The sequence below is a fragment of the Thunnus albacares genome, chromosome 19 (genome assembly GCF_914725855.1).
Source record: "Thunnus albacares chromosome 19, fThuAlb1.1, whole genome shotgun sequence".
Lineage (NCBI taxonomy): Eukaryota > Metazoa > Chordata > Actinopteri > Scombriformes > Scombridae > Thunnus > Thunnus albacares.
Window position 1 is genome coordinate 19524590 of NC_058124.1, and position 23951 is coordinate 19548540.

The window sequence follows — 23951 nt, forward strand, 5'->3', positions numbered from 1 at the left end:
TTTGTTTTTTTTCCTGGCAGAAATGGGCTTCCATAATATTACACATATCTCTACATTAGCTGCAAGCAAACTCTCTACACCAAGTTAAAAAAAACACACACAAACATGAAATAATCCAAAGAATATTTACTATTTAGAAACAATAACTGGCAGTAAAGTTGTAATGTTTTTGTCGAATAAGACGCACACAACACGTCACACAAACTCAAACAAGTGTCCGCGCAACCGGAACCTTCGTCGCATACTTTGTTTTCGCACGGAGTCCTGTGAGGTTGCACTACAAGCATGTTGTGAACATAAGAAATGTCCATGCTTTAGTAACGTTATCTGATCATTTGAGCTCAATTAATGACAGTCAGACATGAAACTGGTCGACTGAACTGACCGGAAGAATCACCGTAAACGGACTTTTAACGGACGTCGCTATAACGGTTGTTTATAATCTGAGGAGGATTAAAAACTTTGACTTTACCTCCAACTACCAGCCACCATGAAGATCAAGCGACAGAAACAAGCCAAGAAAAACATAAGCTTCTACAAATACAACTTTAGCTTTAGGGAACCGTTTCAGATTCTCATCGACGGGACTTTTTGTCAAGCGGCTTTGAAGAACAAGATTCAGATCAAAGAGCAACTGCCGAAGTACCTGATGGGGGAGGTTCAGCTGTGCACCACCAGGTGAGTATTTACCTGAGTGGAGCTGTAATGGGACTATCCTACTTTATATATATGCCAGTGTCTGTCTGTGCTTCATTGGTGGAAAGTAACTAAGTACATTTACTCAAGTACTGTAATTAAGTACAGTCTTAAGGTACTTGTACTTTACTATGCTACTTTATACTTCCACTCCACTACATTTCAGAGGGATATATTGTACTTTCTACCCCACTACATTTATCTGACAGCTTTAGTTACTTTTCAGATGAAGATTTGACACAATGGATAATATATCAAGCTTTTAAAATACAACACAATGTTAAAGATGAAACCAGTGGTCTTCAGCCTTTTTGGGTTTTGACATCTTACATAAAGCAGTGTGTAGTCAGGGTCACATTTCAGATGTCTATGAGTTGTTAACAGCTCCACCAAATAGTGATTTTCCCTCTAAACTTCTCACATGGTTTCATTACAATAAATAATCCAATATTTGACCAAGAATCAAAGATTAGAGAAAAAGTCCAAAAACTGAAAACAGATTTGTGCATCAGAACTTTGTTTTTTCTTCTTCCCTCTCCAATTAATCATCTCATGACCCCTCAGATTTATCTGGCGACCCTTTGGAGGGGCCCCAACCCCTAGGTTGGGAACCACTGGACTAAACTAGCTAACTGTATATAAAGTAGTTCAAACTAGCTCCACCTCCAGCAGCTACAACAGTAACATGCTGCTTCCACACTGATGCTTCAATATTGATAATCTAATGATGTCATACATAATAATATATCAGTCAGAGGGGCCAAACCACTACGTTTATTGCAATACTTTAAAGTACATTTTGCTGCTAATACTTAAGTAAATGATCTGAGCACCTCTTCCACCATTGCTGTGTTTTGCCTCAGCTGCGCACTGAAAGAACTGGACACTCTGAAACAGCTGTATGGGGCCAAACTTATCCTGCAGAGGTTCCAGGTGAGGAGATGTCAACATTTCAAGGACCCTGTTCCTGCCTCAAAGTGTCTGCTGTCCATGTTGGAGGAGACAAACCCACACCACTACTTTGTCGCCACACAGGTAAATACAAACACACCACACAGGGGGAGTCATTTACATTTTATATGCAAAGGAAAGGTGTAAATGAATTAATGTTTCTGCTGGAAATAACTCAAACTAAGTGGAAATGGAAGCAGACTATGTGCCAGCACTGTCTATGTTTTAACATACACCCATGCCAGTTTATTAGGTGATTATTATTTATTAGATATTACGTTTCATGAAGGTTATAATAGTTTGTTTATTTGTTGAAACTGTCCTAGAGGTGTTGATTCAACTTTATGGTCGTTTTGGAGGCTGTAGTTTGTGCGTTGTATGTTGAGAGCTGTTGTAAGCAGGTTTCTAAAACAGTTTCAACAGATACTGAACATTATAACCTTCATGAGAGTAGGAGTTATCGCAGCGCTGCTCTATTAAGACTGAATTAGTTATATTTAATAATTCATTTATAGTCTCATATGTATCAGAGAGCTTCCCAGTTAATAGGTTTTTAAATATTACATTTAAGGTATTTAGTGGAACACTCAGAAGTCATTAGGGGAGGCAAAATGTAAGAGCTGCTTACACTGTTAAGATTCATCCAAAAACTGTCTGACTGTATAAAAACATGGAGAAAGGAAGTCTGTGTACATTTAGGTGCAAAGAGAGCAAGCTTGTGAATGTAGAGCAGTGATTCCCAACCTAGGGATCAGGACCATGCAAGGGGTCGCGAGGCAAATCTTTGCGCTTGTGAAATGGTTGATGGGACAGGAAAGAAGAAAAATAATGTTTATATTCTTGTTTTCTAATGTTTCGCTGATCTTTGCTCTGTTTTTTTTTTGGGTGAAATGCTGAATAGTTTTACCTCTTCGGGCCTCGCAGTTATTCAGATGAAACAATCTGAGAGGTTTTAGAGAAGAGAATCACTCTTTGGTTAAAATGCTCACTACTCATGAACATAATTAAGCTGTGATGAGGTGCAAGCTGGCACTGGTTCATTTTAATGGCTCACTAACCAAAAAGATGGTTAATGGCTAATTTAAAGGGGATAAAACCCTCCACAAAAACATGAATAGTGGCGTCATCAAACTGGGAAAAGTGGAAGCCAGTTAATTATCTGGTGTAATCGACATGTTTACATTTAGCGTCCCTTTACATCAGTCTAATAAGTATGTGTTTGTGTTGTCCAGGACCACGCGGTGACTACAGGCCTGAAGAAGATCCCCGGGGTTCCTCTGCTCTACATCATCCTCAACACCATCGTGCTGGACAAGCCCAGCCAGTCGTCCCTCGACCACGTCCAGGCCGTCCAGCTGGGAGAGCTGGTGAGTCCGGCCCAGCAGCAGAGCATCCGTAGCCTGAAAGAGGAGCAGGGCATCAGCCAAAAGGACGGGGAGAGACGGGGGAAGAAGAGGAAGAGGAAACAGAGCAACCCTAACCCTCTGAGCTGCCTCAAGAAGAAAAAGAAAGGGGTGCCCACGCCGCCGCTGAAAAAAACTGAGCAGGGGGAGAAGAGGAAAAGGAGCCGGCACAAAAAACGCAAGACGGAGGGAGGAGATAACATTTCCGCTCCTCCTCCGCTCACGAATCCATAGTGTGGCAGCAAGCAAGAGACTTTTCTTCATTATGTGTCAACATTGCAATAACAAGCAAATATAACTTGAAGTTGTTCATGGTTAATATAATACTCGTTGTGTTGTTATCGCTTCATAAAATAAATCAAGTGTTTATTACACAGAACACCAGTTTAAAATACTGGTCAAGGTTTTTATTTTATTTTTAAAAATCTTGCAACAGTTTCAGACTCACGACTAACAGGCATGGGATCCAAACACTTCTGATACATACAGTAGTAATATTTGTTTATTTAGTTGTTTTTTTTTATCCACAAGGTTTGTCTTGGCTTTTATACAAAATAAAAAAAAAGCAGTATTACAGGCACAGAGTTTAAAATATAAGATGCACTCAGACGTTATAATGATATGCAGTTTATATGGAAACATATCAAAAATGATGCATTCAGCTGTCTTTGCAGAAGGAAGAAGTGTGGTCATATTGACTCGGTGGTCTGCTTGTTTTAAGTGCTGCGTGACTTCAGTTAAATTCAGCCTGTAGTTTTTTGTATGATGAGTTTAGAGTCCAAATGACAACACACATATCAAATATGTTCATTCAGACTTCACTTGATCATGTTTTCAAGTCATTCTTTAGATTAAAAACCCATTTTTGTATTTAAATTAAAAAAACATGAATGCTTATCATTCTCTGTAACTGTTATACTGTATTTTACTACAATCAATGAATACAGAACAGAGGCTGTTTTACATTAAGTTCATTCAGAAAGTGTTCAGTCTACACTCAATAACTCATAATGACGAAGCGAAAACTTTGTGCAAATTTATAAAAAAGGAGAAACTGAAATATCACAAGTATTCAGACCCTTTGCTATGACACTTGAAATTTATCTCAGGTGCCTTCCATTTCTCTCGATCATCTTTGAGATGTTTCTAGAGCTTGATTGGAGTCAACCTGTGGTAAATTCAATTGATTGGATGTGATTTGGAAAGGCACACATCTGTCTGTATAAGGTCTCACAGCTGACAATGCATATCAGAGCAAAAACCAAACCATGAGGTCGAAGAAACTGTCTGCAGAGCTCAGAGACAGGATTGTGTCGAGGCACAGATCTGGGGAAGGCTACAAAAAAAATTTCTGCTGCATTTAAGGTTCCCAAGAGCACAGTGGCCTCCGTGATTCTTAAATGGAAGAAGTTTGGAACAACCCGGACTCTTCCTAGAGCTGGCCGACCAGTCAAATTGAGCAATGGGGGAGAAGGGCCTTGGGAAGAAAGGTGACCAAGAACCCAACGGTCGCGCTGGCTGAGCTCCAGAGATCCTGTGTGGAGATGTGGAGAAACTTCCAGAAGGACAACCATCACTGCAACACTCCACCTATCTGGGCTTTATGGGAGAGTGGCCAGTCAGAAGCCTCTCCTCAATGAAAGAAACAGGAAAGCAAGCTTTGAGTTTGCAAAAAAAGAACCTAAAGGACTCTCAGACTGTGAGAAACAAGATTCTCTGGTCTGATGAAACCAAGATTCAACTGTTTGGCCTCAGTTCTAAGCGTCATGTCTGGAGGAAACCAGGCAGCGCTCGTCAGCTGCCCAATACCATCATGCTGTGGGCTGTTTTTCCGTGGCGGGGACTGGGAGACTGGTCAGGGTTGAAGGAAAGCTGAATGGAGCAAAGTACAGAGATATCTTTGATGAAAACTTCATCCAGAACACTCAGGACCTCAGTCTGGGCCGAAGGTTCACCTTCCAACAGGACAATGACCCTGAGCACACAGCCAAGACGACGCAGACGACTGGCTTAGGGACAACTCTGTGAATGTCCTTGAGCGGCCCAGCCAGAACCCTGACTTGAACCCAGTTGAACATCCCTGGAGAGAGACCAGAAAATGGCTGTCCTCCAACAGTCCCCATCCAACCTGGCAGAGCTTGAGAGGATCTGCAGAGACGAATGGCAGAAAATCCCCCAAATCCAGGTGTGCAAAGCTCATCTCATCATACCCAAGAAGACTCAAGGCTGTAATCGCTGCCAAAGGTGCTTTAACTAAGTACTGAGTAAAGGATCTGAATACTTATGTCAATGTGATATTTCAGTTTTTCCTTTTTTAAGTTCTAAAATCCTGTTTCGCTTTGTTACTATGAGGTATTGAGTGTAGATTGTTGAGGGTGAAAAAGGCAGCAACATAAAATGTGCAAAAACCGAAGGGGTATGAATACTTTCTGAACGCACTGTAAGTATCTACTCGATTGACGTCGTCAGAGTCCACGTCGAAAGTGACACTGTAAGGGCACAACAGCTAAATAGTCTTAATTATCAAGACAATACATTACCCCATTGTTCCTAAATGATTATCCATCTATAAAAGGGATACAGGATAATCAGTGTGTCTCACATACTTCAAGCCGTTTTAAGAAGGAATTCTAGTTGCAAGACGGCAATAAAAATGGTATTTCCTGGAGGAATTCCACTCTAAAATATTTCAGGACTGAGCATGCAAGTATGGCAGACCACTGATGTTTACATCATCTACAGGTTGATCGAACTGTGAAGCTCTTTTTTTTTTTTTTTCCTCTGTAGTTTTTTGGACTCTTGCACAAAGGGATAAACAGGCAGAGCATTTGCAGAAACAGGATACAGTTGCATGCTCATTTTGTCAGTGTACATGAGAACTTTCTCCCGCAGTGGTGGGACAGGTGAGTCTCCAAGTAACATGGTTGATTGAGTTATCGCTGTGTAAACACAAGAACTGTCTCCCACTGTAAACATTATCTTAAAAGTAGACTCCTGTTAACTTTGGTGTCATGCCTGTACAACACAACATAGTGCTTGTCAGAAAAATCCAACAGACCTTTCCAACCTTTTTTTTTTTTAAATACAAAATGCTCACTTTAACTTTATACTAACTTATCTTTTATGTGTGTTGATAATATAAATAAATAGTAATATTAAATAAATTAATAACATGAAAAGTATAGCAGTCCATTGTTTGGAGCTTGTCATGCCAACTGTTTCAAGGAATAAATCTCCTAATAACAAACCATGTTATTCAGAGCTAATTCCTCCCACCACTGCTTGACGTTTAAATATTAAGACATAAATTGCACATGAAAGAATTTCAACAGGACACAAAAATAAAACTCCACTTTGTACAAAAAAAAAACAAAGTCAACAAAATCCAATAAATAAAACTTTTGTTAAATTAAAAAGAAGCCAGTGTGTTGTTGACCGAATGCAGAGACTTTTTAGACTGTAGAGTTGTGTTTTCCTAGATGATGTGGAAGCGAGGTCCGGGTGTCGCTATGATGTCGCTGTAAGGCTCCTCCTGAACAAGCTCCACTGCCTGCTGCTTCTTCAGGACCAGGAAGCTGTAGAACTTCGCAGCCGCCTGCTTCCTGTTGTTGTTCCTGCACAGGTCCAACAGGCTGACTGACTGAGCACCTGTTTTGGCCATCACCCTCTGTGGCGAGGAGAGAGAGAGAGAGAGAGAGAGAGAGTCAGGGGGCGTCTTACAGTGTCATTCACTTGTTTACTATTCATAAATGGCTTAAAGGTGCTATATGTAAGAATTGGCCACCTGTCAAATTCATAGTCCACACTCCAAACCAATTGGGGGCAGCATATCACCAGAAAGTTGGGGTATCCGTTACGTCACGCTACGTTAGCGCCGAATCAATAGTGCATTATTAGTGCTCTGTTAGCTTGCAAACTAAGTAACTTTGACTAAGTATGAAAACAATATCAATTCAGCGCTAACGTTGAGCTCATATTTGCTTGAATAAATCTAACCTAAAAGAAGTAACGCTGCCCCACATTTTTTACATATAGCCGCTTTAATTTCTCAATACTCAGTGTTTACTCATGTAAACCTGAAATGTGTGATTTTATTTAATATTTAATTTTTTTTTTCAGCATTTTTATTGTCTCTTAAATTTGCTTTTTTTTCTTTCACTGTTTGTTCTTGTTCTAACTTTATTATATATGATTATATATGATACCAAAGTTTCAGTTCAAATACCAAATCAATATTATTTCAGTTTATTACATATATTTTCCTACAAAAACCTTTTCTTTAACAAATGAAACTTCTGAAATGCATTCATCTTTATTGCTGTCTTAAAACAACTATACATTTTCCTAAATAAAAAGGTAATAGAATTAACAAAAATCTGATTAAAATCAGTGAAAACCTGACTGAACATAAGCACGCACAGCAAACTTTTTGTACACGGTGACACAGGCGCAATTCACTCAATACCATAAAAGTACAGAATCTAAGGTTTTGCAGTTTGTTTCTGGTTTTAACTTGATATAAAAATGCTTCGGGATGTGGGCGTACACACAAATTGTTGTCTTGTAGCAACAAGATGTCATGCTATTCTTCCGCTTTGTCTAATATGAGCATATACACACCTGGAGGCCATGAAGCATCTGCTGGGTTCTTTTGTTCCACCTTCTTTCCTCCTGATCCTGGTCTCCTCCCTGCCCCTCCTCCTCCTGACACAAAACACACAATCACAAACACTAATGAAGAATACTTATGGACATATATATATATATATATATATATATATATATGTTTATATGAAAAATTGTCTTGGATAGTCTGTGTCCATGCTCAGTTGACTTACCATGAATAAATACATTTAAAATGGCACAAAAAACATCAGTAACACTAATAAAATCACACCAGTGCTGCACACACTATTGCTCACTCAATCTCACCTCCTCATCAGAGTCATCATCGCTCTTCTTCTTGTCCTTGTCGCCCAGCAGGTCCAACTCTATCAGCTGGCTGATGTTAGCCGTGGTGGTGGTCTCCTCTGGGGGCAAATCCACACTGGACGCCTCGAGCTGCTGGGACACACCAGAGGCTCTGGACCCCTGCTGCTGCTGCTGCTGTTGCTGCTGCTGCTGCTGCTGTTGGTCCAGGGCTCCCATCTAGATGAAAGAGCAGAAGACGATGGTTGGGGTAGCTAATGGAGAGGCCAGAGAGAGGCAGAACAACACGAGAACCTATGGGGGTCCACTTGTACTCACGGGCAGGGCTGGCTCTGTGTCCTGGGCCTTGCGTTTCAAGCCACGTTGTGAAGATGGAGGGGGCATGACGGACTCATCGAGCGTCGTCCTGCTGCCCTCCACAGCTGAAGTCTGCAGAACACTGGCCTCTTCCATGATTGTCTGGTCTGGATTGGAAACAGACACACATATTAGAAAAACTAACATGGGCAAAATACCTGTTTTTTTGTGCAGAAGAACACTAAACTTTTCAGTTCATTATCAGTGAAACTACATGTGTGCTGTGCAGCTTCCTTATTCATTAGCAGTTTTCCTGCTGGATGAACAATCAATTAGTCAAGGTGAGATGAGGCTACGTATAAAAATACTTTGTGCAAACAAAAAAAGTGTCTTAATTAATTTCAAGAACCCCAAACCACACCAAGGAATGTAAAACAAATGACTAATTTTGTCATGCTTTTCCACTAAATAAGCTCATGGTCAAACGCAAGCGTAGAAAAAAACAAACAGGTCTTACCCATAATGTCTCTTTGTTGGTGGCCTGCGGTTTCTTCTCTGGGCACCTCTGGGTTCTCCAGATCTTTGAGGAACTCATCCAGACTGTCGGCCTCTCCACCTTTCCTCCTCTTCCTCAGCTCGTCTGGTACCAGCGGTGTCAGACACCTTGTAAACATCTAGAAAGACAAAAGGAGAGGCAGCAAAGAGGCAGAGTGAGAGGACAAACAGAAAGGTAAAATATTTTGTTATGTCAGAGGTGTTTTCACAATACTACTGTGTACAATTATCTCTGAATAATTTTACGTCTCTATGGCTACATTACCTTAAGCAGCCTGGCGTTCCAGAGAGGCTGAGCAGGGAGGGAGAAAAGTTTCTCCACTCCTCCGGTCTCCTTCCACATCATCAGTTTCTTGGTGGGAGGAGCCAGGTCCAGGGTGGTGACGATGTCCGAGTAGTCAGACAGCTGTGCGCGGATGGTTTTACTGTCCAGTTCCTTCACGCTGTCCACAATCAGCTTCCTCTTACGCTTTGCCTTTGTCTCCTTCACTGCACAGACCAAATTTTTTAAAAAAAGAATGTAATTTTACACTTAAAATCTAAAGAGGAGTAAAACCTGAAAACACAAACCAGTGGCATTACCTGTGATGTCAATGGGCTCCAGGGCGAAGGTTTCTTCCTCGTTGTGAACTAGAGTGGTCTGTTCTGCCTGGTCAGCCATGGCGGGTAAGGGCTCTGTTGGGCCTGAGTCTGGACTATCTGGGGCTCCCGCTGACGACACACAAATCACACTATCCTTGACATGCATGTCATGATATGTAGGCAACACAACATGAAATAATGTCGTGTTTGTTTACAGTCTGGTGCTGTGAATCTAACCTGAAAGAGCATCAAAGTCGTCATCATCGTCCCCGTGGTCCTGAGGCATCATCACACTCTCTGCTATGGCAGGAGGGTCATCAAAGATGCCGCCTCCATCCTCGTTACTCAACAGCTTGTCCACTAAACACATATACATATAAGGACTTTCTACTGTTTGAGCCACTAGTCAGAGGATATACAAAATCACTTAATGATGTCAGAAACATAAAATCTGATAAAAAAATTAGGAAAAGCTACAGTTTATTCCTAAAGTTGCTATAATTATTACACCAGTTGGTGTAAGATCTTACCCAGCATGCCTCCCTCATTGCTCTCCATAGGGTTGTCTCCGAAGTCATCCTTGTACTGGTCGTCGTACTCCAGATGGTTGGACTTGTCAGCCATCTGGTTAGTTACACCCTCAGCCTCAAGCAGCAGGTTGGAGGCTGACGCTCCCATGATATCCACTTCAAACGCGCTCTCCTCCCTCATCATCTCCCGGTCATCCATCCCAAAGTCAGCTGCATGACAGAAATGTGTGTCTTTATACTGCCAGTATGGTAAATTGGTGGATTATGAATAGACATTAAACCAAGTATTTATCATAAGTTATGATAGGATATGTAACATGCATTATGTTTTTAAAGAGAAAAGAGATGAAGATGCCTACCAAAGTCATTGTCCTGCAGCAGGTTGAGGTTTCCCACCTCCTCTCTCATGGTGATCTCCTCCACTCTGCTCTGGTTTAAGTTGAACTGCTGAGCCACGTCAATGTCACTGTACAAAACGTACCACACTGTCAGTTCAATGCATACCTTGTTTTTTACAGTGCTTCCCTTCAAATGTAATATTTATGAAGTAGTAGGTATACAGTTATGTTGTGACAAACTGCTTGTCAATTCACTTGTCTCTTCACTTGCATTTGTTAGTGATGACCTACATTTCCCAGAATGTAGAAATGGGTTATATGAGCAGGTGGAAAACAAGGACAAGAGCATCATGAGAATTCTTGTACAATATTTATAATTAATTAATATTACTGGTGTTTTTGGACAAGAATAAAATGCTTTCTACTGATCTTTCTACTCTCTGTGATCTAATAAAGGCATGAAAGAGGCCAATAAAAATAAAGAAAGTTGCGTTTGTTGTGATTGCTGTAGCATGCAAAGTGTGAAATTTAGTTTCAAGTATATTTCTACCTAATGCTCTCTCAGGGAGAAGTACACTGACAGAGAACTCACTCGAGGTCTGGTAGCGGCTGGTCAAAGTCGTGGAACTCCTCAGGTAGAGTGATTGCGTTGTAGGCTGCTTCTCTGTTCTCCTCTGGAAGATCCACCACACCTGAAACACCACAGTGTAGGAAAAGAGTTATAACATGTGACTTATGTCAAGTGACAGGTAAATATCAGGCTGAGAACACTTGGAGGACATTCATAAGTCGGGTATGTGAAGCCTTTTCATGGACCCATTGTGGAAAAAACATGAAAAAAACTAGAATCGCAATTATTTTAAGCCTTGACAGAGCACATAATAAAGCTATAGTGTTTCTTAACAAAGCTTAATATTATGTTCCTCAAGAATAAGAGGGATTTTTTGGGAACCCTGGTCTCGAATGGTCTTGATTCTGTCCCCAACCTGGTCTAAACGCCATCTTGATCTTGATGAAGGCCTCATTGCAGTCCGCAAGCAGGTACTTGGCCTTCCTGTGGTAGATCCTCACCACCCCCAGCAGCAGATGCCCTGATGTTCTTAAAGCCATTTTCACCTGTGATATAACATCAAAAGACACATCCAGAAATAATTATGATACTGTAGAATAAATCTGCAAGACACAAACTTGAAATTAAAGAGAGACAGCTTGTAGATCAACACATGCACTCTGATGTAGGACAGTTAAAAGCATGAACACAATAATCTCTTTTCAAAGTGACTGGAAGGAAAGTGTGAAAGCAAAGACCGGGAGAAAGTACCTTGGGTGAGATGATGCTCTCCACGCTGCTCTCCAGATTGCACTCAAACACATGTGCCTTGGTCAGCTTCTTGTCCCAGTGGGCCGCCAGCCAGATTTTGGCCAGCGGCCCACGTTTGCTGAGGACAAAGTGGGCATAAAACATCGTCTCAGCGCCTTCTCACCACAAGGGAAGGGGGGGAAGGGGAGGGTGTCTGGCCTAGAGAGAGGAAACAGCACAAACACACATATTCAATTGAACAGGTAAACTTTGAATGGGTAAATAAAGCATGAGTCAGCTGAAAGGACACATTTATTGTGATGTGGTCTGAGTTTTTGTTAGTGGGCTCTTCGTAGATGCAGACATGATGGTCTAGCAGCTAAACAGGTCTCAAAATAGCAGTTCATAGCAGGGTGCAAGCTGAATTTATTGAGATTTTCCTTAATCAATTGATTATTGACCTTTGGAAACAGCAGTTGACAAAACAAACTCAACTTAAGGTCCATTTACTTGCTTGTTTCAGAGCTTTCACATGTATCACATTATCTTCATCAGTAGATGGAGTTGCACGGTTGATATGGAGCTCGAGGTGTTCACACTTCTGTTATTCTGAACACTCTCATCCATGTTGGCTTAAAATATGAGATTGACAGTTTATTTATTAAATAACATCAACAATAACAACAATTAGTAAGAGGACCATGAGCTGAGACTGTTTTATCTATCATCTATCACTACAGTAAATTTAATTCAACATAAATAAAATATAAGTTAACATACAGCACATTGGTGAAACGTTATACTGACCAAAACCAGCCACAGCATCGATTAGGAAGGGGTCAAAGTGATTGATCAGGAGTCAGCGGTATGCCAGAGAAAGATCACGAAGGCTATCCACATAACCTACTTACAATTTTTTACAACATACTTGGGTCATGTAATAACAACTAAACTATTTCCATGACAACTGAGCGACTCCATCCACTGAAGAAAGCCACAATACCTCATGGAAAGCTTCAGAGACAGCAGGTAAGTTGGAGCTCCTGTTGACTTTTTTTTTTTTTTGTGAATTTAGTAAACAAAGTTTTAGATAAGGGCTACACTCCAATGCTCCTTGGCACACTATTTACACCTTTTTACTCCTGTTTATATTGTATAGCCTTAGCCTATCTGTTTTATATCTTTATATTTCACATTTTGTTTTTCCTTTAACTACATTAAAGGACAGGTTCATGTTTTTTCATGTCTGTGTTAAAACAACAGTCAGGTGTCCAAACACTGAAATAGTTTTTTTTTTTGCTATAATTATTCCTCTTGTTCATACTGGCCATTAGAAGATCCCTTCATAATACGCTTTCAATGTAAGTAATGGGGGCCAAAATCCACTCCTCTTGTGCAAAAAATGTATTTAATGGTTTATCTGAAGCTAATATGAAGCTTCAGCCGTCCAAATTAGTCAAATCAAGCAGATATCATTCAAGTTACAGTCTTTTTAGTGCCAGAGTCCCTTTTTTTGTCACTATACCTCCACTGCAGCTCAACAGGGAAACACTGTCCGAGGAAACACAAAGAGGGAATTTGATGCTCAAAAGACTGTAAATATGGCAGATATCCACTTGATAAGACTAACTCAGACTGCTGAAGCCTCATATAAGCTCATATAAGCTTCAGATAAACTTTTATGTGCTTTTTTTTTTTGCACAAAATGACTGTGTGGACACATTGTGGAATTTGGCCCCCATCACTTATATTGAAAGCACATTTTGAAGGGGATCTTTAAACAGCCAATATAAACAGGAGGAATGATTACAGCGAGGAAAACCTTTTTCAGTTTTCATATGGACACTTGACTGTTGTTTTAAGACAGACTTGAAAAATTGTGAACCCGTCCTTAATCTGTACAACTTGTGGTTTGCTTGGAAATATGTGCATGTGAAGGGGGGCGTCACCGGGATATGTCGGTCATGTATAGGTTAAATAAGAACTGAAGCCTATGTCTGCATCACTCCACTGTACTGCAGATAGAAACCACTGCAATACATTAATAGTCAGAAACGTTATACGCAGGTAATACGGACCAACGTTTTGAAAAAGCCGTTCATGTCACTCAAATGAGACGACCGTTAGATTCACGTAAACGTTGCAGTTACATTCTCCGCATTGACCGTTGACGCTCTCCTCTGTATCCCAACAGGTGATGATGCAGACAAGCTAGCTTTAGCGACTGTCATTCAAAACCTGAGCACCGCGCCGATTATTTATGCAATAATTATATCTTATGTTCACATCTAACATACATGACATAAATGACTCACCGGTTAGCCGTTTTGTGCTTTCTCCGTTTTGCCGGCCGTGTTGCTGCCGGTGCTGGTGGCTGTTTTTTCCACCCCCTCCTCCGACTAAAACAAACAAGATGGCGTCGTTCCCCTTCTCCCTACACCGTCCCAGGGATTGGGACGGTTTGAAAAACCTCAGCAGGATGCAGAGAGTGGTGCTGATGCGAGGCGGGGGGTGGGGGGTGGGGGATGCTGGGCTGAGCACCTGTGCACTCACATCTACCTGTGTATTGCTCTTGCAACATTAAGTTCAGTTCACAGAGATTGATCAGATTGGTGAGATACTTTTCTTTTTAGACCCAGAACAGCTGGGTTCATTTCTGAGAGGAAGGCACACAGTTACCACCAGTTAAAGAGATCTTTGTTGCCAGAAAGCATACAGCCAAGGTATTTACATAATCAGCTTTCAGAAACCAGGGCTTGCCCTGACTATGTTGGTGCCCTTGCCAAGATTTTGGATTGGAAAAAAGTGCCAAAAAGTGCAACAGTATAGTAGCTACCTGCAGTCCTAGAGCTTCAAATATGAATTCACACACGCACACACACACACAAGTGCTACAGTGGTACCTCCAGCCCAGACAAAGTCATCCCAGTCATCCAGACAACAAAAAAAAAGAGTTTGGTGGCTGTTGGGTGAAAACTGACTTTGAGGCTTTGAAAAACAAACTAGATGAAACCCACGTGAGTCAATGAGGGAAAAGAGGGGGGAAATGTTAAGAAGAGAGGCGAACAAGTGCTTATTTCCAAAAACTATATAAGCACACGTGTCAGTAAGAAGAAGAAGAAAAAAAAAACCCATGTTCCACTCATTTGGCGCCCTAAGTGACAACCTATGTGGCTTATGCAACAGGCCGCCCCTGTTCAGAGCTGTATGCTTGAGATTTGTACTTAAGTGAGACTTAATTTACAAACATGAGTACTTTACTTGGACTTGCCTGCTGAGATTAGACTTCCTAAAGACTCGACTTGACTTGAGACTTGAACATTAACACTTTGACCTGGTTAAATCCCAGAACAATAAAATATAGATAAAACATTGAGTAATTGAGTCTTATACTTATGCAGTAATATGAACAGTTTTAAAAGAAAATTACTCTAATGCTAAGTCATTTTTCAGCGACCTGAAAGACTTACAAATTGTTTGTACTCTAACGGACTTGAGTCTTGTCTTGGACTTGTTTCAACTGACATGACAAAAGATACTTGACAAAAGCTTCTGCAACCATTCATGGTACCAACAATTAAAGTAAAAGCGATTCAAAGTTAAAACATTTACCTGATTTAATGTCCTATTCTTAACAAAACCAACATATACATAACAGGATTATCACCACCTGTCTTGCAGTTGGATCTGGCTGTGACATATATGACTTTGAAACTGCATAAATGTGGACTGCATACAGGAAGAGGTGCACTTGGTGACAGCAGCAAGGAAAAACTCTCCTTTAACGGGAAGAAACCTTGAGCAACAACAATAAGAATAGAAACATGACATAATAATAGCAGAAGCAGTGGGCAAAAAATGGCAGCGGTGGGTGTCAAGCTGGATCATGGAGACAGCAGGCGGTCCACTGCCGAAGGTCTCCTGCAAGATGAGAAAGCACAAAACTACGGGGAAGATCTCAACTTAGTAACATGCAATAATGGTACATGAATACATAGAGATGGAGAAGGAGAGGAGGAGAGAGGAGCTCAGTGCATCATGGGAAGTCCACCAGCAGTTTAGGCTTGTAGCAGCATAACTAGGATCTGGTCCAAGGCAAATCTGGGCCGGCCCTAACTATAAGCTTTATCACATAGCATCACATAGCAAAGTCAAGCACCTTGTAACATTTTAGATATATAGTCTGTTTAATATTTTAAGAGTCACAGCCCTGGATCCTCAAGCACAAGAATCACAAACAAGAAAATCCTGTCATTTCCATGACCTCCTGCCTCAACATCCCAGGTTTGTTAAATTACTAAATATCTTAAAATTCTCCTTCATATGAAGGTTTTCTTCTGTCTTGATGTGCACCATCTTTAACATCTTTACTTTTTGTTTTGCTCTATCATCAGTCTATTTTTAATCTAAGTCATAACCTCCTTTACTATGTCTATCTTGTTTGGCCCTGCGTGTATATTTAATTGTAATTTTTATGTCTTCTGCATTGTAAAGCACTTTGCTACTTTGCTTTGCCTGAACAACTCTTCTCCTACACATGAAGAACAGTTGAGTTTGAAGGTTCATTAGTTTTCCCATGTGACACAGAACCAGCTCAGCTGACAAAGGACTGAGTGCTATGAAATCAGTCCCTTTAGGCTGCAGAGGCACTCTAACCCTCTCTACACTCACAAAAAAATAATCAGAAGTTCTAAACCTTGAAGTTGAACCTTAAAAAATCTTATAGATATATTTCATTATGTTTTAGTTCCAGTCTGAAGCTGACTCTATGCTCTCTACAGTGGATTTAATGCCAGACACACAAGGGTGTTACAAATTCCCTTAACAGTGACTCCACTCTAAAAGACACAAATTGCCTTTCCTGTGTGTCCTATTATTTTCCTCTGACAGACACTGTTTGTTTTAATGATGCTGCATGGGCTTTTGTTCATCGCTTCCTCTTAAGTTTTTTCTGTCTGTCTTTCTGCCTCTTTATTGTTCAACAGTCCAGTTAAAAGTGAATTAACTGATTTGAAAAAGGAAATACAAACTGCTAACAATTACATTTGTATAGCCTACATATATCTCTCCATAGGGAACCAACTTGTAAGACAATTTTTGACATTTTTCGAGTGCCTGGAAGTACCACCAGGAGGCAGCAAAGTTGGCTGAAATGTAACCCATCATTCAGTCAATAGACATGATCCCATCACAACTGAATTTGGATGAATGTCATATGAAATGTCAGCTGTAAAAAGGTGATGTGGAAGCTGTTTATCAGAGAGAACAATCATCTGACTGTGGTGGATAAAAAGTCATCAGACTTAACATGGAAGACTTAATATAAAGTAGAGACTTCACTCTTAACTCTTTCAATTCTTTAACAGAAATAGTTCAAGTTGGATTGAAAACATTTGCATAATTTGTTTTCAAGACAATTAAAGTTCCCTAATTACCATACTAAAAGAGTTGGAGTCACCATTTTGCATGATTTTCTATTTGTGTAACTACATAATTTAATTTCACTTCACAGTAGAGCTGAGGCTTTTTAGCTCATTTGCACAACTTTATTTTCTTCAGTCATTCTTAAAATGTAACCTCTTTCTTCCTGAAACAGGAGACAGATATGTTTTGTGTACAAAGAGACAGCAATTTTAGCCTCAGGCTGAATCTGTGATGATGGATGAGCCATTAACATTATTTTGTCCAAACAGTAAGCATGGCCAAAAAGATGAGTAAATGGTCTTTTACATAAAAAATAGGGTCAAGCGTTGATTCTAATTGGGAAAGTATCACTGTAATTCATTTTTAGAAATGCTTACAGTGACTGGATTGTTAATTTACCATTATTAATTGCATAAAATTAAGTTAAAGACAGAGGTCTGGACTGTAGTCACATGACTCGGACTCAAGGCAGACTCAAGTTATGAATCTGATTAGTTTCAATCTGACAAAAAACTTTGGCTGTAACACTATTGACTTGTGACTTCACTTGAACTTTAGCCCTTTGACTTGCAATGAATTTATATCTTCCCCAGCCTAATGACACACTTGTGTTATCAAGTGTGTCATTAATCAACTCTTCATTTTCCTGACAACCAATATATTTTGAATCACTCGACATTATCCAATCAGGAGGGAAAGACAAACAACAGATGACAAACCTCTGATTATCACATTCAGATGTGAAGACTCTGCTGTGATCAACATAAAATGGACGGCAACATGCAGAACATTCACATTCAAAGGTGACAAATTATTGTAGGCCTAATTATGTCTAAGGAACAACACAGGAAGGAACATTGGATAATTTTGCTTTTAAATGTTATAAATTATATTTAAACGTAATAAATACACATTGAACTATACCTGCAAGCAGGTATACTGGGACCCAATCACCCAGTAAAAAACATTCATTATTCCTTCCCACGTCCTCCATATTAAACAACAAAACAAGTAGTTTGTTATTGCCCTTTAGAATGACACATAGACACATTTTCTGATCTGACACCCCCATCAGCAAGACAACATAATTTCCAATGTTTGCGGTCCAAATCAGAGTTGAAAAGTAAATCTATTTTATAATGTGTTAACAGTGTAATTAAGGTTGTTACTTGGTTAGGAAAACAGGTTAAAATGACTACTTCCTTAAGGTTAAGGGACCTTTGACGTCCTGGTTACAATAAAAACCATGTGGTTAAGGTTAAGGAATGATCGTGGTCATGGTTAAAAGAAACCAACGTTGACTGTCAATACAGGAAACAGGAAATGAACAGAGCTCTCCTGTGTTTACGTCCAACATTTTGTTCACCTGTTCATCCACCCCAACCTGCTCTCTCTGTTGACTTTGTGAAATAATTTCACCTGACTTCCTTCTTTGCTCCCAACAGACGAGTAATTTCTACAGCCTCTAAAGGGCTTTGTCACTTGAACATAAACATTTGCTGAATTGACTGATTCTGTCGTTTTTCTTGGGGAGGATGCTCTTATTAATGTACTATACTAACTGTTGCTCTTTTTAAAAACCTGAAATACCATTAAACTTGGTGAAGAGGAGAAAGTTTAGGACTTGGACATGATTTGAGACTTGTTGGTGTTGATTTGGGATTTTCTAGCCAAGACTTGAGACTTGTAACCCAGTGGTGATAATAACATTGACAATATATATTAAGGCTTCCTGCTCAGTTACAAACATGCACATTCATTCATACCTCCATTGCTGCATGTTTTAGTTACATAAAGGACCACTCTATCCCTCTATCCCACCACCTGAGGCTCAGTCAGTGTCTTTGGCTGCTTGTTTGTCTCTGTCATTGTTGTCATGTGTTGCCCTTCTTCTTTGACCTTCAGGACTGATGACCCAATCCCTCCAACCTCTTCTCACGCTCCACAGACCTTTGCACAAATGGAGTCATAGCTCACATCTTATGAGCTCTGACAAATGCCCTACTCTGTCTCTCTCCGGCCAACACACTCATCCATCCGTCTTTACAGATTACTGTATGACGGAATTGCAAATCAAGGCCATTTATTTAATGGTCAATGTGTGGAGGGGGAACTCGGCTGAGAGTTTTTTAATAGGGTGTTGGACATCACAAGGTCTCGCTCTGTTCCCCTCTGGTCTGTTCTGTGTTCAGGCATTGTTTCATATAATATAGCACTGAAATAGAACAAAACACTTCCTCAAAGTAAAGAATTACCTTGGGAAATGGCTGTGCACTTGAAAGCATTGACTGAGTGTGATGTCCTCTCCGAATGCAGCCTCTCACTTCTCACAGCCAGGCCCATAAATCGGGCAGGAGAATACACTAGATCCCTGTCTCATCTCTATACAGCAGTCAGGGTAAAAAAAAACTGCTCACAGCCGCCAAAAACCATCCCACAAACCCCACAGGGAATGGACTCAACTTGGGCACAAAGGGCCTGGTTATATTTCACCGTAGGATGGCCTTTGTGCCTCTGAATCGGCTAACACTGAGGCTGTGTCTCCTTCCTCGCCCAACCTGTCTGTCTCCTAAGCTGACAAGCAGGTCTTATTTAGGGAGAAGCCCTGAAAAAAGTCCACTGGGGGTTTGATGGATTTTGTGTGCGCCCGCTGTACATGCAAGCAAATACACACACACAGGTTTACACATGGGGCACTTTGTCCAAATGAGAGCTCACTCACAACACATTTCTCACACTAGAATTGTATGGAGGCGGGATTGAATGAGAAAAAGAAAGAGAGAAAAGGGGTAGAAAAAGGGGGAGGGTGTGGTGGCGGTGGTTGGGGGGGTCTTTTCAGTTCTTTTTGGAGGCAACAATAGTCTTTGTCCGAGATCTTCCACCATTCTTATTAGGGTTACCGAAGGGAGGAGGAGAGGGGGCACGCAGGCGAAGGGGTGTTTCTCCATAGTAACAATGACAAAACAAGCCAGTTCCACACCAGGCAGGCAAAGGGTTGATTGCAGCTGCTGAACAGAGGCACACAAACTTGTGCAGCGGGATCCTGTTCACATAGGGAAAGAAGGAAGAGCTGCACAGAGAGGATCTGAAGGGGGAAACAACAGATCTAGTGGAGTGAAGAGAAGAAAAAGAAGCAGAGGAGATCGCTAAAAGTTTGATGAGAGAGTTTAAACCAAGCCTGTCACAGAAAGTGCTGGGAGGCAACACGTGAGGGGGCGCCCACTCATACCTGCCCACACATTCACACCCTCAGAGCCGCACCTCCCAGCATGGACCGAGACAGTCACAGTGAGGATACTTTGTCCACCATGGTTCTGGAGAACATTAAGAACAAACTGATTCACGCCTTCAGGGCGACAGGAGAATCCAGAGAAGATCCTCAAGAGTCTGGCACCACTGTCAGACCGGTCAGCATCAGCAGGAGTTATCAAGCTAATGAAGAGTTGCGGAGGGCACAGATAGACGGAGCAATAACCTGGCTGAGGTCTGAATTGGTAAGTTCAGAGACTTATTGACAAATAGATTTAACATTTTTGTATATTCTCTGTGATTTTACTCTGTAGTCTGAAACAGTTGTTCCAGAAACAACCAGGAAAAAATCATAGGTGATGTCACTGCATGAATGTACAGAAAATAAGTGGGAAAGTACCGTTATTTTTGCCTGTTTAATTAAGTCTTGTGTCTTTGAAACTCAGTGTATGAATCATGCTGATCCAGCTCTTTCATTGTTGTCATGCAGCTGGAGATGCGGTCACAGGACCTCCAGCTGGCTCAGACTCTACTGGGGCTCAACACAGAGATCCAAAGACTGAGGAGGGAGAGTTATGGAGGTGTGGAGGTAGAGGGGGATGATCAGCAGTAATCAACCCCAGTAGAGAACCCCTTCTCTGGGGAAGATTTAAGGGCGACTAGAGGAAGAACAAGTGGAAAAATGCTCTTACTGGAACCCATGGTGAACAAGTTATTGCCACTAATGCAACAAAAAATTTGAGGGATTAAATAATCTGACTGAACAAATCACATGATTGGATGTTTTTGCTTATGAATGTTTCATTGTAATAAAATGTGTCATGGTAAAGATAGACACCAGTTGCATGTAATCAGGGTAGGGGAAAAAGAAGGACACAATGTGCTTTGTTTTGTGTGATGCTGGCAATTCTTTCTCTTATTTTGCACTTATGCAGAGATGTGCTAAAGAAACCTGCTTGTACATGTTTTGTTTCCTTTTTATGTCAGAAAACAAGACATAATGAATGTAAGAATAAATTAGAAAATCAGCTCTGGCACAGTTTAATGCTGACATGTATTTGGATTTGACAGAAATAAAGTGCACAACACCAATGCTTTCATTTCTGCTTGTATACAGTACAGTACATTTGGGGATGGTTAATAAATACATCTGTGTCTCACTCCCAAACAATTTTAGCTTAATCAGTTCACAAAAACACATCAGTAATCTAACCACGTAATCCTTTTAGACATGAATTTACATGTTGGTTCACTGTACTAACATAGGTATCCTAATAATCCTTTCTCAGAGAGATCTTTAAGATTACAAGATCTCATTATCGGCACAGATCAGGAACAATGTTGTCACCAGAATGTTTTATCACTGCACAATACAAATAAAATGAACTCCAGGCTGTCCTGCTGCTGCATTGAATCCATTTTGTATGCAGTTACAGTCGTTTAAGGTCAGTGAGCTTTCGGCATGCACACAATGCTGTGAGGAAGTCATAGGTTCACAAATTTTACAGTTTTACATAAAGGAACTGAGAACTCAACAGTTACAGTGTTTAAAAATCAACTCAGACAATTCTTAAGAGCTACTCTCTGTTTTTCTGACACACACAATATTACACTAAGACAACAATTCTTGCCTTTAGGTCAATGTACAGTATTATGCAGGACTTATACTATCCTCTGTCACATCATTTACATACTAACTCAGAGGAGTGGTTTGACATGTTGGGAAATATGCTTGTTTGCTAGTCAGGAGTTAGAGGAGATGATATACACCTCTCTCATATTTGTCCATTAAATATGAAGCCACAGCTAGCAGCCTGTGTGCCTCTGAAAGTCCCAGCATGAGGTTTCATCTTTATAAACCTTTAAAGCTCACAGAGACCCAAAATGCTTCCAAAGCACGCAAAGTATTCCAGTATTTCAAATGCATATCCTCGCAAAATTCTGCACTGATAGAACTTTACTAGCATAGTCATTTAAAGTTTGATTTGTACTGTAGCGCCACCTAGAGTTAAATGACCATCACATTTCACAGAAGTGTTGGTGATTTATATCTGAAGATACCACCCAAAATTGGTGGAAATTAAATCATGCATACAAGAGATAAGGTGCTGTTTTATTAATGGCCACAAGGTGGGGCTATTTGTACCATACTTCAATATGTTGTGCACATGCTAATGGAGAACTCATGTACAAAGTTTCATCTTATTAAAGACAACAGAATTGTATAAATGTTATGTTATATTATTACTGTAGCGTCTCCTGTGGGTAGAATTGCATCAAATGTTACACACTTGTGCTATGTGGCTGTAAGTAGGGGAGAACCTGGTCAAAAGTAACACGGGATGAAAGTAACACAGCAATTTTCTCGGAGCCCATACAAGTCTGATGCCTGATTGTTTTACCTGTTTTTGATCACAGTAAGTAAATTCACTCAAGCAGTAATTTTTTTCTTGAGAGACAAATTTTCATTGTTTCATGTGTCAAGATTATATGACAGATTAGTTAGTACTTTAAGAGATCCTGACGTTTGCCATGTCAGAGTTTTTCAGTATAGAAGCAAGTCAGGTTTAACTATCGGGATGACTCTAACAGGTGTTTCTTTCGCCCCACCGCTAATGTGGTCACGCTGTGTGTGTTACAGCATTTATTAAAATGTGTGTATGTCATATTGCACCAACAGAATATGCCAAGAGTCAGGGTGAGAACAATAGAGAGAGGTCTGGTTGACCCTGAAGTCTGTGAGAGGGTGTTTGAAAGTGATTGGTTGATATCATCTTAAAATAAATTATATTTAACTGTAAATCATTCAATATGATTTGAAGCAGGAATTTAAGAAAATTTGTGCAAAATAGCACCTGATATTGATAGAACAAACATGAGTTGTTGATCATAATATAAATTAAATATAAATTAGTTTCTGTCTGTAATGTTGTCTTTTAAAATGATGTTTATGTGAAAAGTGTTACTGGTCCCAATCAAATTTTGCATTCAACAGTTATGGACTGTTGTTATCAGGCCACCATCAGCAGACTAGACCTGACATATTAGGAAAAAGTTTACATTTTGTTGAGTAGAATTTGATTTGTCTAAAACTAAAGCCCAGAGATTTGTACATCAATAGCGACAGCAGGAGTAGCTGAGAATGAGGATATATAATATCAGAAGACAGAACCTGTATGTTTAAGAATCAGCAGGGACCACCTGCAGTTTGTATTGCAGTCAATGAGAGCAGGACAGTGTGCTCCCTATCAATTAAGATCTCGACAACTATTGCTCCTATGGGAGACATATGTACATTTTTAGAGAAAGGAGGCCTGTGGCAACATTTTGAAGTATGATATGTGCTTGGAGAGTTAAAACTGTGGGAGTGAAACATGTTTAAATTTTTTTTTTTCTGGTCTAAAAATATCTCTTCTCTCCCATGTGCCTGAAGATGTCACACAGTGATGAGATCTGAAAACTGCTGTAAGAGCCCTGACGTTGGACTTAAATTGCTCCAAAAGTACAAAAAGGTATCATAAGTAATTAGATTACACCCACAGTTTCTCAAATTTCTATCTGTCCATCCAGTCGTCCCTCAGCCTGCAGCCTGTAACCATGTTTTCACCAATTTACAGAGAAAATCCTCTTTTGATTCTGGTTTTATTCAGCTGTAGCGTCATTAATCCTTTAAGAACTCTCACCAGACTCCATACAA

At 40.3% G+C, this 23951-nt stretch overlaps 3 protein-coding genes across 3 annotated transcripts; 2 read left to right on the forward strand and 1 right to left on the reverse strand.

Annotated features, from left to right (window-relative positions):
* The first annotated feature begins 239 nt into the window (after positions 1-239).
* utp23 (UTP23 small subunit processome component) lies at positions 240-3442 on the forward strand. The gene is made up of 3 exons (XM_044335216.1): positions 240-678; positions 1560-1731; positions 2880-3442. The coding sequence occupies exons 1-3, from the start codon at positions 491-493 to the stop codon at positions 3282-3284; spliced, it is 765 nt and encodes a 254-aa protein (XP_044191151.1). The 5' UTR covers positions 240-490; the 3' UTR covers positions 3285-3442.
* rad21b (RAD21 cohesin complex component b) lies at positions 3310-14042 on the reverse strand. Its single transcript, XM_044335214.1, has 14 exons — positions 13897-14042; positions 11603-11800; positions 11268-11397; positions 10874-10973; positions 10303-10409; positions 9944-10153; positions 9651-9773; positions 9414-9542; positions 9097-9320; positions 8794-8950; positions 8298-8443; positions 7983-8198; positions 7671-7754; positions 3310-6717 (listed from the first exon to the last, which is right to left on the reverse strand). The coding sequence occupies exons 2-14, from the start codon at positions 11744-11746 to the stop codon at positions 6526-6528; spliced, it is 1962 nt and encodes a 653-aa protein (XP_044191149.1). The 5' UTR covers positions 11747-11800; positions 13897-14042; the 3' UTR covers positions 3310-6525.
* Positions 14043-19863: 5821 nt separating this feature from the next.
* On the forward strand, positions 19864-21601 carry si:ch211-153f2.3. The gene is made up of 2 exons (XM_044336254.1): positions 19864-20499; positions 20745-21601. Exons 1-2 carry the CDS (start codon positions 20275-20277, stop codon positions 20865-20867), a joined length of 348 nt encoding a protein of 115 aa, XP_044192189.1. The 5' UTR covers positions 19864-20274; the 3' UTR covers positions 20868-21601.
* Positions 21602-23951: the final 2350 nt, after the last annotated feature.

What these genes read in the sequence shown, in the direction of transcription:
- rad21b (XM_044335214.1), bottom strand. Translation starts at nt 11,746, where the DNA reads ATGTTTTATGCCCACTTTGTCCTCAGCAAACGTGGGCCGCTGGCCAAA. An exon ending in GCTGCAGGACAATGACTTTG is followed by an intron (nt 10,154 to 10,302) that starts GTAGGCATCTTC and finishes TCTGTCATGCAG; the next exon opens with CTGACTTTGGGATGGATGAC. An exon ending in GGAACGCCAGGCTGCTTAAG is followed by an intron (nt 8,951 to 9,096) that starts GTAATGTAGCCA and finishes TTGTCTTTCTAG; the next exon opens with ATGTTTACAAGGTGTCTGAC.
- utp23 (XM_044335216.1), top strand. Translation starts at nt 491, where the DNA reads ATGAAGATCAAGCGACAGAAACAAGCCAAGAAAAACATAAGCTTCTAC. An exon ending in GTTCAGCTGTGCACCACCAG is followed by an intron (nt 679 to 1,559) that starts GTGAGTATTTAC and finishes GTTTTGCCTCAG; the next exon opens with CTGCGCACTGAAAGAACTGG. An exon ending in ACTACTTTGTCGCCACACAG is followed by an intron (nt 1,732 to 2,879) that starts GTAAATACAAAC and finishes TGTGTTGTCCAG; the next exon opens with GACCACGCGGTGACTACAGG.
- si:ch211-153f2.3 (XM_044336254.1), top strand. Translation starts at nt 20,275, where the DNA reads ATGGACCGAGACAGTCACAGTGAGGATACTTTGTCCACCATGGTTCTG. An exon ending in CCTGGCTGAGGTCTGAATTG is followed by an intron (nt 20,500 to 20,744) that starts GTAAGTTCAGAG and finishes GTTGTCATGCAG; the next exon opens with CTGGAGATGCGGTCACAGGA.